The 13,059-nt window shown below is 45.9% G+C and overlaps 1 protein-coding gene across 1 annotated transcript; it reads right to left on the bottom strand.

The window, feature by feature from the left end:
- Positions 1-2,061: 2,061 nt before the first annotated feature.
- Positions 2,062-7,481, bottom strand: RRM2 (ribonucleotide reductase regulatory subunit M2; the record flags this gene model as incomplete). The annotated part of the gene is made up of 10 exons (XM_083858272.1): positions 2,062-2,995; positions 3,388-3,501; positions 3,631-3,735; positions 4,120-4,253; positions 5,023-5,117; positions 5,817-5,950; positions 6,456-6,572; positions 6,669-6,803; positions 7,194-7,271; positions 7,353-7,481. 10 exons carry the CDS (start codon positions 7,479-7,481, stop codon positions 2,843-2,845), a joined length of 1,194 nt encoding a protein of 397 aa, XP_083714398.1. The 3' UTR covers positions 2,062-2,842.
- Between the last annotated feature and the right edge of the window lie 5,578 nt (positions 7,482-13,059).

Here is a 13,059-nt window from a genome sequence, read left to right as displayed (position 1 = left end):
TTCTGATTCACAAACAAAAAAATCTGCACTTTCATCACTTCAAATCTCACCTGGTTCTCCAAACTTCATTTCAAGATATATTCCAAAGGGTCATTTAAATTTTCATTGAAATTTATTTGGGGGAGTATTCATTTTTTGATTTTTTTTGAAAGAAATAAAATACTTATCTCCTTAATTCTTAAGAGGATCAAGTGTCCAAACAACTGGTATCACAGTCAAATTGGAAAGCAATCCGTTTTCAGTAAACAAGTGTTTCATTAAGACTTTGACATAATCTGTTCAAACTAAGCAACAGCAAGACATTTCAATCCTTGTGAGAACAGAAATTAAAAATAGGTGGGATGAGATGAACAGCTTTTCTCCAGACTTTACAGGAAAAATTGACTTGCATTACAGCAGGTACATATACCAAAACTGAAGCATTTAGACATCAGAAGCATGAATAAGATCAACAGCAGCCACAGCAAGCCTTGTTCTCCCGCTGAATGACTTCTAATTCCCATCTAATCTATCTCTAATGCGTGCACAACTACAGTATCTATTACCCCTTAAGAGCAAGGCTTCGCTAAAAGGGACATTCTTCCTGCCTCCCATTTTAACTGATTACTTGGCCATCATATCCATTCCTAGCAGTTCTCCGAAATTATGTTGAAAATATTCCCAGTTCCTATTTCCCAGGATTGCAGACAGCAGATTAAATCTTTCTGTCCTAATTGTTTGCATATTGATCCTTTGCACATACCAAGAATCAAATGAGAAGAGATGGCTGTAATACAGGTAGACTTTACTCATAGATCAGAAGTTTTACCCTTTCTCTATTTCATCTAAGTATATGAATTAACAGATTTGAATATAAATTGAATGCTGCTAAATCATACTCTGGTCCAAACTAGTCTCAGTATTACTGCCTCCTTTGTGCTCTAAACAGCATAGCCTTAGCACTCTGACATCAGATGCTTTTATCACTTAATTTGATCAAAGCTTTGACTGCCAAGAGAAGCCAAGAAAAAGCACAAAGCCCAATTTGCTGAGAAGGAAATGCTGGTATTTAGGCAGAAACAAGCATTAAATTTCAATACTTCAAAATAATGTGTCTGACTGTCCAATTTAGCACACCCCTATTTCAGTTCCTAATACATTATTCTCAATGCACTGCAAGCACTGACCTGTTGGCAGCATCAGTGCTGCAAGGCCTTTATTAGAGTTGTCAGTTTACAGTCCTCCATCTTGCATTCCAGACTTTGGAAGTTAGGCTTTTTTAATTATTTACTGGGGTTTTCTCCCTAGGATAGCCTTGTGCATCCTGCTAGTTTCAGACTCAGAAGAAGAGCATTCACACACCATCACCTTCAGTGCAATCAAGAGCAAAGACCAGCAAGGCAGGTAATTTTACACCAAGGCAGCATATCTCAAAGAAGCACCACAAATATTGTGCTTTTAAAAAGGGAGCACTTAAGCAGCAAGAACCAGTGTTCTTTCCTGTGAAGGAAAAAGTTTTGAGTTCTATAAGGCTTATTCACTTTAACTATGCTTGAGGAAAGAAAGGCTTGCAGAACTTTCCTTGTTGGATATGGATGAAATCATTGATAAACACCTTTTGTACAGCGAGGCAATAACCATTTTCAGTCCACCTCATTGTCATTTCATCTCACTGCAAATCACTCCCAGGAACTCTGAGCCCAGAGGGATTTCTTCACAGACCACACACATCAGTTATATAAAGCATATTTCTTTTTACTGCTCTGTCTAGAGTGGAAAAACCATGTTATAGTATATACATTGTTTTCACTACTGTTATGTATTAAAACCAAGACTTAACTGGCATGATGCAAAGCTCAGAATACTGCAGCAGCCTGAATTAGCTGAATTTACCCTGAAATATCATCTGTTTAAGTGCAGTCAGTCTGAAAGTCAGAGCTAAGCACAATTTCATTTGACATCCATCTACCACGTGACTGAGCAGCTATTTCCTGAAGACCTTGCACTTCCTCAGTAAAACTGTAATTCAAAAAGAAATCAGCACACAACTTTGTCCATTGGAGCACTGAAGCCAGTACAACACTGAGTCCAAACAGCTCTTTATTACATGAAATACTGTTCCCAGGTATTAAAGAAAAAGCAATCAAGTCCACAAGCCACCTGCATCTTATTTCAGTACCCAGAATATCCAATTAAGTTCTTTACCTTTCATACCAAGTTTCTTCCTGTGCTTTAATATATTTTAGGATGAATAGTTTAATTCATAGCACCATTTTTAAATTACATACCCAGAAAGAAGCACAAGTCATAAAAGGTTAGGCTGCAAAAGATTTTAACAAGCATTTTACTATGGATGAATATTACGAGACAGTTGTTTATTTTAAACATTAAAGTGCCAGGTTTATGTACAAACTATTAAAATAGTAAAAATGGTAAACTTAAAACCTGCTAAAAAAGCAGTGAGGTCATCATGTAGTTGCCCCCAGTTTTCTACGGACTATTCAACAAATTTACAACTGGAATTTTTAACTCTTCCTCTGTTTATGGTGAGAACAGCAGAAGCCACAGGTCAGTGCCCATAACCTCCCATCTTGCTGAAGGAAGTACCTGTATCTTTCATGGAGTGGAATAGCATGTGCTGTAAGATACACCTGAGCATTCTATGCATTAACACCATTGTAAAAATCTAATTAAAAGAGGTTTTACTGCTGGAGCTAAACCAGCCTTCTAAAGTATACCAATATCACCACACTTTGCAAGAGTGGGATTTCAGTACAGGAATCAAGTCACTATGACTCAGCACACTGAGTGTTTCCCTGCAAACAGGGCAGGATGCACATTAATGCACACGGTCCCAGGTCACTTAGAATTCCGCATCCAGGGTGAAGGAGTTGTCTGTGGGGTTCGACATGACTCCCATCCTCTGGTATTCACCTACTCGCTTCTCAAAGAAGTTTGTCTTGCCTTCCAGAGAGATGTTTTCCATGAAGTCAAAAGGATTCTCTGCTCTGTATATCTGAAATAGAAAGGCAATTCTCTAGTCACCACAGGTGCTCACATTCTGAGTATGCAAGAGCATTAGAGATCAGTGGGAAGGAGCCTAATGGCAGCATCAGCAGGCTTACTATGCAGTGAACAAAAATCTTTGCCCCCAAGCCTCCTCTACTCTATTTGTTCCTGTCTTCTTTTAGCTGCAGTAAACAGAAGCACAACTACTAATACAGCTTTTTCCATAGCATCCTTTTGCTCTTGCTTCTGTGGGTCCCCAAACAAAACATAGCAGAACTGCTCAATCATTTTACAAGTTAAAACAATATTGCTGCCGAAATCCAAATTTACAATTTGGATTCCTGAAGGAAATTAACATTATCTTTTCCCCAATAAATATTCAGTGTATTAGAGCCTTACCTTGTTAAATCCCAGTTCCAACATGAGCCGGTCTGCCACAAACTCGATGTACTGTTTCATTAAAGTGCAGTTCATGCCAATCAGATTTACAGGCAGTGCCTCCGTCAAGAACTCCTGCAGATAACAGGCAGGAAGCATTTTATGGACTGAAACTGGTATTCACTCTCTACCATCTAGGTTAATTTTATGCCAAACAGCTCTGTTGATTGCAATGAAGTTCCTAAACAAGAGACAGACAGTTACCTGTTCTATGAGAACAGCATTCATAATGATTTCCTTTACTCTCTCCTCTGATGGTTTGTTTATCAAGTGCTTGAACATGAGGCAGGCAAAATCACAGTGCAAACCCTGGAAAAGGTTTCAGAAAATTATTTCAGGAACATATTTAAAAGAATACAGAGTAAGTGGCATCACCTTTGCCACGTTACTCTTTCCTACACACAACTTTCTGCCAAACCAGAAGGCGTCACAAGCAAGTTGTGCCAGTGCGGGGCACAGCAGATGCCAGCATTGGTGAGAACCCTCCAACTAATTCAGACGAAGTAAAATGCCAAGTTCATTCATATGCTTCTGCAAGATCCACAGTGACACATGTTTACACACTTTAGTGAGCTTTATAGTCTGCCTGTTTCTAAATATACTCCTGTTTTAAAATATAGGCTCCAATTGAGTATCATTACTTGGATCTACTGTGGCACATTACCATCTTAACTGCTAGAATTTGACTCATACCTCATCTCTACTGATGAGTTCGTTAGAAAAAGTGAGTCCAGGCATTAATCCTCTTTTCTTCAGCCAAAAAATTGATGCAAAAGAGCCAGAAAAGAAGATTCCTTCCACAGCTGCAAAGGCTACTACACGTTCTCCTGTTAAGAGAAGATTGATAGTGATACCACACAGAAAACTTAACAGGACTGATACACAAAAAATTGCAAACTGCATCCTGCAAAGCAAATGAAGTTGTTTGTGCCTAAGTGTACTATGGCCTGTGCTTACAAAAAGATTTCTGATGATTAAACAAAATGAACATGAGAGGAAGTAGGAACTACTTCCTACATGAGAGGAAGTAGAGTGGCTACTAAGTAGCTGAAGCCAAGGCTCCTTCCCCTTGGGTCAACCCTCCATATTATCTTTTTTCAGATGGCTCACTAAAAAGAGCAGTCATTTTTGGCAGCTGATTTAAGTCAGTGTCTGCTCATCTTTGGCCGTGAAAAATGCTTCAATACTAGTGAAATTATGATCTATACCATCTCACCTTTGAAGCAAGACATGAGGAATCACCAAGGCAGAGCAGCTACAGCCTCCAGCCAGACATGTCTATTGGCTATAGATGGCCATGACATGTCCTGACATGTGCCAGCAGTGTAGTTTGATCATACAGTCAGGCATATGATGATTGCCACATGACCTTATTATTCATGATATCAACAATTCTAAAAAGATTTCCTGTCAGTAGCTCATTTGAAGATGAAAATTATTTTCTTCACATTCAGAATTATACCAGTGCCATATACTGGAGAGCATGTACTGTCTCTGTGACAGCAATAATCCCTGTTAACTGTGAAATCTGGAGTAATGGTGGTTCCTCTATCTTTAGGAGAGAAATTTCACTTTGTTTTCAATAGAGGTACTCACCATATGTTGCTTTCTTGTCCCCAATCCAGCACATGGCCCAATCTGCCTTCTTTTTAACACATGGTAACGTTTCAATAGCATTGAAAAGAAATTCCCTGAGAAAAATAAAATCCCTCAAGGTAAGATATCAGCAAAAGCAGCAGAATAAGGATTCACTGCCACAAACTGTCTTGATCACTTACACATGCTCTGCACCTCCATCCTGGCAATTGTCCTTCCCCCTCTTACCTGGCAGCAATCTAGCTCTGTTTGTTCCAATCAACTACTTTTTCTTTCACATACCCATCACATCAACACCAGTTCACATGAATTCCCATTACAATATCAAGGGGAGAACTGTTTCACCAAGTGTACTTGAACAAGGCTGTAAAAACTAGATATTAACCAGGACCCAATTTACAGTATGAGGGCATCAGACCTCTTATGTAAGCCACTCTTGCTAGAATTTAGCATCCCAGAGTAGAAACAACATAACAAGCTTTTAAAGCAGCAGTAAAACTCACTTGCAACTTAATATACTCCCCTTATTTGACTGCTCAATCATTTATATTGCATAATTCCTTTATTTCAGTACTGAGTGATTTCAGTTTCACTCTTCATGTAAGCAAGGTCTTACACCTCAGAGGAAAAAGATACTGTGAAGTAAAACTGCTCTTAAACAGCAGTAGCTTTTTATATGTCAAATTTACATCCTAAAATTAGCCTCAAAGTTGGAGAGCGAACAACTGACAAGCATTAGTTAAATTCTGAATATTTGCTGAGTTTTGAACTTTTCATCATCAAGCAATACAAACCTCTCTTTGGAATCCTTAATGTAGGTGTCAATAAGAAGACTGTACATTTCTGAATGTATATTTTCCATGGCAATCTGGAAGCCATAGAAACAACGAGCTTCTGTGATTTGTACTTCTTGACTGAACCGCTCCACCTAGAGGAAATAAATAAGCATTTGCAGAAGTGTTTGTGATTTACAGGTTAGAGGCATTAATGCTGTATGAACCAGTTATTGATCAGCCCACAAAATCTCCTGATTAATTCTAGAGATGCAGATTACTAACAGCAATATTCAAAGCAGCAACCCCTCAGAATTTCAGCTCAGAAGGTATTTTTTCACCCCATGGGAAAATAACTTAGTTTTACTTATCCCTCATTAGGAAGAAGAGCACAGAGGGCAGAAGCAGAGAATGGGCTGGGAAACAGCAAAGTGTGACTGCGGCCAGCACTCAGTGCCCAATGGGGAGTGAGCAAACCGGGAGATTAAAAAACTGACCCCAATTAGTTAATTAACACAGGACTGCCTTATGCATTCTAACAGTGTAACACTCCCTGATCCACAAACCAGCTGGATCAGCCACAGCAAGCACGCCGGACATGTGAGTAATCTGGTTATCGACTCAAAGTGATTTTTCTGTGGGGACTTTTTACACACTCACCAAGTTCTCATTGACAATGCCATCACTGGCAGCAAAGAAGGCGAGGACATGTGAAATGAAGTATTTTTCCTCAGGCTTCAGGGACTCCCAGTGCTGGAGGTCTTTGGAAAGGTCCACCTAAACCATTGCAGGATAAATAAGAAACGGGTTCTCCTGTGGGAGCCCCTCCCGGAGCCCCGGGGCCGCCCCAGGCTGCGGGCGCCCACCCCTCACCTCCTCCGCCGTCCAGAAGGAGGCCTCGGCCTTCTTGTACATCTGCCAGATGTCGTGGTACTGGATAGGGAAGATGACGAAGCGGCGGGGGTTCTCCCGCAGCAGCGGCTCCTCCTCCTCCCCGCCCCGCGGCACCTGGAATGGCGGGAGAGGCTCGGGGGGGCTCGGGGCGGTGCCGGGTCGGGGGGAGGCTGAGGGCACAGCTCGGGGGAGACCCCCGGGAGGGAAAAGGCCTGGGAGGGCAGAAAGACCCCTCTGAGGGAGAGGGGCTGGGCAGGGCGGGGAGACCCCCTGAGGGGAAGGGCCCGGGAGGTGGGGGCACCCTCTGAGGGAGAGGGGCCGAGGCGGGTGCGGGGCCGAGGCGGGTGCGGGGCTGCAGGGCCCGGCGGGGACCAGCGGCTCGGCCGGGGCAGAAAGGAGAGATCACCGATGGGGAGAGAGGAGCGGAGCTGGGGGTGCAGGAGCCTCTCCATGACAAGGGGAACATGACAAGGGCGAGCGGGTGCCCGGGCGCTCTACACTCACCGGACTGCCGTCGCTCTCCTGGAAGATCTTGCGGGCCGTCTTGCTGGCCAGGACACGGGCGCTGCTGAGCGCGGGGGGCTGCGGGGAGGGAGAGAGGGGCAGGGTGAGCGCGGTGCGGCGCTGCCGGGCGGGGGGCGGGGAGGACGGGCGGGCGCTCACCGTGTTCTCCTTGTCGCTCAGCCCCAGGCCCTTCATGGGCGACAGACTCTTCATAGGAGACTGGCTCTTCCTGGGCGACACCCGGGGCTGGTCGTGGCGGGCGGCGAGCGGGGTGCGGGCGGACAGCATGGTTGAAACTGCGGCGGCGGCAGCAACAGCAGGAGGAGCAGCGGCGGCGGCGGCGGGACGAGCGGCAGGAAGCGAACGATCCCGCGCAGGCCCTTTATATCCCCTTCGAAGTTGGCGCCAGAACGGCGGGCTGGCCACTCACAGCCCTCGCCACGCCCACCTCCGCCCGCCCCCGCCCGCCCCCGCGTTCCCATTGGCTGGTGCCGCGGGCGGGGCCCCGCCTTCCATTGTGGCGGCGGCGGCGGGAGAGAGAGCCCCGCCCCTCGGTTTGGCGCCAGCGGCGCGCGGACAAGGCGGGAGAGCGGCGGTCCCGCCCCGCCCCGGCACAGAGCGCGGGACTGCGCCCACCCTGCCTGCGGGACAGCCGCCTGCCATGGGAAAGCCTAAACTGCTTTGGGGTACACTCTGGAAATGCCCCTTGGCCTTGCTTTCGCCTTTTCTTTTCTGGTCCCTCCTACCTGCCCATTCATTTTCTCTTTCAACACTGATCCCTGAATTTGGATAGAGATTCCACATTCCTGCATTGAAATTGGCAGAAATTGGCTTCCTGGAGAAACTGACTCCGTGTGCCACCCAGTTTCACGTGTTTTAAATAATTAGACAAGAAAAGGAGTGTACAGGTATGAAGAAGAGATGAATATTCATAATTTTTAAGTCAGCTTTTATTTTTTGTTGGCTAAATTGCAACATCATTTTCCTCATCCAATTCCACAAGGCCAGCAGAGACATTAGGCTTCTGAGGTTTTTGGTCCTATTCAGGACATCAGACTGGTGCAGACACCCACCCAGATGTTCTGTGTGACTTTCTGAGTTAAATATGCACCCCAATACACAAGCCTAAATAAACATCTCCATCCCAGGAGAGTGAGCACCACAAAGCCCCATCCTAGCAGACAGCCTGGACAAGCACAAACATGCTCCTGCTCTGCCCCAGGATGCTGATCCTAGAGGCAGGAGTACCAGGCATCTCTCAAAAGTCTCACAAGTGTCCATGCAACACCCCATTATCTCCTGCCACCTCTACAGCTGCTGGGAGAGTTGGCAGAGAGTTAGAGCAGCACCCTCCCCATCCCACCCAAACTCATTTACCCTCCCATCCCAATAAAGAACCCCAAAGCCACCACAAGCCCTGGGCCAAAGGCTGTCACAATGCAACAGCTGTGTTATCTCTGTACTCCAGCTCCTGTTCCCAGAAGCCCATGGCAGGGCATCAGAGCCTCGTCCTGAGCATGATGGCTCTGCAGGGAGAGAAAAGCAGCAGGGAGAGCACAGAGAGAGTGTGTGCAGAAGTACGTTGCAACTCCGGGCTGCTGGAGCTGCCACAAAATGGTATTTAGAAATGAGTGTCCATGCTGAATTTTCCTATTACAACAGTTTAACCCAACTGCATTTGTTCCTCCCTTCATGCACATCCTTCTCCATGAAGCAGCTGCATTTTGGGATCAGCATTTTCATGGCAGCCTCTTTGGCAGAGCTGGGTTGAAGGCAGTAGGCTGCTGCCCTGCTCTGAAGTGCTCAGCATCAGGGATGACAGGGACAGTGACCAGGGATGTCAGCTAGCTCCTGCCCTCTCTTTGTGTGTGTGAAAGAATGCTCTGCCCTTATGGCTTCTGGCCACTAGTTCTGAGTACTGTGTGCTTAAAAAAAAAACAGCCCTGGACTTGTATTAGTTTCTTGCCTTCTTTGTTTGCAGGAATTCAGACACTCAGCAAGGTGGAAGTAAGAGCAGCCTGGGGTGTCTGGGTGGGGCAGATGTGGGGTGTTGTGTAACCACCCTGTTTGCAGGGTGCCCCCCAGGCCCCATGCTGGGGTCCCAGCTCCACCCAGGCCCTGGCATTCTCATGGGCTGCCCGTGGAGCTCAGCAAAGCCTCTGTCCCAGCACTGCTGCTGTGGTACCCTCAGTGCCAGCAGGGCAAAGCCCCATCCCACCAGACACAGCCCCCAGGCCCCGTGTCCCCCTCACACCTCTGCTTCCTCAGGAGGGCTGTTGCTGTGCCTCTCTGCTCACTGGCCCGATGGAAATGCTCAGGGCAGGGTTCTCCTTGCTCACAGGATTGGTTTTCTTCCATTTTAACACAGATTACCTACAGATCAGACAAGTAGTGACTCCAGGTGGCAAACTACCTCCCACCACTGCAGAAACTGGTCTAATGAAAGTCAGTGAGGAGAACTGACTCATCCCTAGCTGAGGACTCAGTGTTTGCTGATGGTTTACTCCTGATTTATTTGCTTGGTCTCATCCAGCCACATTTATCCATGCCAAATCCCAAAATCCTCACCCACTGTTCAGTCTGGTAGGGTTGATATTTGTATTGAGCACCATGCTTGAGGGCCTCTGCTTTGGTCCACATGCAGCACAAAGAAATTCAAGTACTCTAAATATAAGCTGAGACAGGGTAGGAGAGGCCACGAGCCAACATCTCTGGTCTCAATGTCCTCCACTTTCTCCAGCAGGTTTGGAGAGAGGCCTCAGCGTTTCTTCACCCAGCTCTGCTGAGAAGAGTGTTCCACATCTCTCCAGAACTGATCTGAACCATAAGGACTCAGACCAAAACTTCAAAAATTTGAATGAAACATTTCTCCCAATAGCTGTCTACCTGTTTAGAGCAGGTCACCCTCCATTTACTCCAGGATTTATAACTGCAAAAACTGAACTTCAGGGCCAAGGCCCTTCAACAGGCTGTTTCACAGAAATCTAGAGCAGAACAAAACAAGTCTTCATTAGCATGATTCTGTCTCCTATCACATTTGCCAATGCAGCCCATTCATTTGCAGCACCATCATTAGCCACCTGCTTACCTGACAGTCAGCCTCTTTGGAGATAATGAGCTGTTGGAAAACAAAGCCCTCACAGGGTTAACATCCCCAATGCCTTGATTTTTTTTTTTTAAACTGTAGTTCTCACTTATTCAAGGTCCTTACTCAACATTTACAACTCTCAGGACAAAGTCTGCAGATAATATATGACCACATACAGCGTTTTAATGGTGTAATTGGACATGTTTCTTTGGTGTTCATGAAACTCAGCACAGTGCTGCAGATACAGTCCCACAAGTGCCAGGTACATGATGCAGCACTGAAAGACTTTCAAGAGCTGGACAAATGAAGCTTTCCAAGCAGCTGCACTTGCTGGCCATCAGCAGTCAGTAACATGCAAGAGCAGCACTGATTCTTCTGCCTTCCTCAGGATCTGTGGGCACACTGTGGAGCTGGACTAGCAAGGCCCCCATTACATTCATACCTGTGCTCAAGAAGGTTGTAATTTTTCCTGGCTGGTAGCACCTCCTTGTTTCCTGCAATAGCAGAAGGCAGCGGCTGCAGCCTCTTGGCCCACCATTGACTTGCCTCAAGCAGTCAGTGTTTTGGCCTTCGTTTTGGGCTCAGCTCCTGTGCTCTGGTCATTGAGACTGTGGCTGATCTCTTGCCACACATGGACAACTACAAGTCTCCCTATAGCAGCCTGTCAGTTACCACTGAGCAATGAACCTTCCTGAGGGTTACGTTCCTCAGCACTTACTCATCCAAAACTGCCTGTTGGAGGGTGCAGCCCCAGGTCCTTAATTTCTGGGCAGGCCCATGCTGGTTATGTTGAGCAGGGCTGTTGCACAGCAGCACTTTTGGGACACCTTCTCATTGCTACCATACATACACAGTGGTCTGAGCCACCCTTTCCCTCTTGGTCCAGAAGACAACCTTGCCATCTTAACAAGACAACAAGGAGCCCTCCTGTACTTCCAAATGGTTCCAAAGAAAACCACCTTCAAACCATGAAAGTCAATTAACTGAGGAGACAAAGGTGGGACTTCAAATCATTTTTCTTAACTGGGTCAGCAGTGGGCAGTTTGTTCACCACCCAAACCTTACTCACCTGTGGGGAACTCATATGTGTTCCACATCCCTGCTGTATCTTCTTCCAATGACCTTTTCTTCTCCAGCAGAGACTTTTTTTTTTCCCCTGGAAAATGCAGATTATCTTCCACAAAGTGATACCTCCTACTACCAGACTTCCTGGTGTACATTGGCATTCCTATCCTAAGAAACCACCTAGTCAAGATTGTCATGAAAAGACTGAAAAAGGATGCTGGCTGCCACTTTTGGCACAGTACAACATTTTAACCCTTTTCTGCTCCAGATGGCCATGACATTTGCACTCATCCAGCAGGGCAGAGAAAACAGGGAGACTTATCATTGAACATTTTTTCTGGTGGCATCTGCCAGATACTTCCCTGCAGAGCATGAAAATGTTCAGTATTTGTTAGGATTCAATTACAGTGTTGCCAAAGAAGGGACTGGGAAAAGCCAACTCCTTCTATGCCCTGTCCTGTGGTTCTGCCATGGCAATTTCATTGTGGGGTCCAGCAGTGACCCCATGGTGATAGGAAAAGGTGCAAAGGACGGTTTACCTGGTCAGTCCCTGTGCATGAACAGGCAGCAGCAGAAATGATCCCAGATACATCCAAGTAAGTGAAAGATGAGCTAGGAATATGCCTATATATGAAGGCAGTAATTGACCTGGGAATTGTAACCAGGGGGAAAAAAGATAAAATGGAAATTAGAAAACTAGAGAGATGCAGGTGTCCACAGCACTTAGGGGACCATGAAAACACAGAAAAATGGGTTTATGTTGCACTTGCATTCAAAGGGATAACCAGAGGTAGATAAATGGATGCAGGTCTGATATTAAATGAGACAGAATCCTGTATGGGAATGTAATTGGGTGTAAGGGGTGACAAAAAAAAGACTGTCATCTATTATCCCTTTGGCAGTACAGTCAGGCTGATAAAAACAAAATCCCTTGGTTTATAAGGGCACATTTGAGTCACTGTTTTGTGACACAGAGAGGATTAAAACTGGCCAACTGATAGATTTTAGAAAGTCACTGTTGGGGCATATCATTACCAGCTAAATGTCCTGACGTGCCTGCAAAGTTTTATGTGGTAGATGTGGTGCATAGTGAATGTGTGTAAAAGTAACCTGTCCTTGGTATTAATGAGGCTAAATGCAGGATCATGCACTAGGGAAGAAAACTAAAGGTCACATTTATGAATGCTGGAGTGGCCCTGCAGAGAGGGGCTCCTGGGTGATGATTCATAGCAGCTCCATCAGCAGCTTCCCAGGCTAACCCATGGTCAAGGGAGCAAACCAGATCCTCTGCTCCATCAGCTGGAGGCATGACTGCTTCCCTCCTGCATTGTGTGGGACAGGATCCATGGGGCAGGACTAGCAGGGCTCAGCTCGAAATTCAGCCACCCAAAGGCAGGTGTCTACTCATGGGGGGGGTGTGCAGGCACATTCTAAAGCACCCTGCCTGACCTCTCTGTGCCACTCCTTCCAGCCACACATCTAGGCCCTCTGGAGCCTCTCAAATGGCACAAATATCCATATTCAGGCAACCAAGTCAAGCCATCCAACATGAGTTGTCTGAACATCTAAATGCATTGTTATTATCTCAAAACAAACCCACTCCCTGTGCCCAGTCCCAACAGCAAAGGGTGAAAAGAGTGTTGACAATGTGGGAGCTGTTCAGAAGACAGCTCCAGGACATACCAGAAGATTACAAACCTGCCCTGGAGCAAG

The sequence above is a fragment of the Zosterops lateralis genome, assembly GCF_965231275.1.
Source record: "Zosterops lateralis genome assembly, chromosome: 3".
In the NCBI taxonomy this organism is placed as follows: domain Eukaryota; kingdom Metazoa; phylum Chordata; class Aves; order Passeriformes; family Zosteropidae; genus Zosterops; species Zosterops lateralis.
The sequence above is the reverse complement of the archived record's forward strand: the minus strand, read 5'-3'. Positions and strand labels throughout refer to the sequence as shown.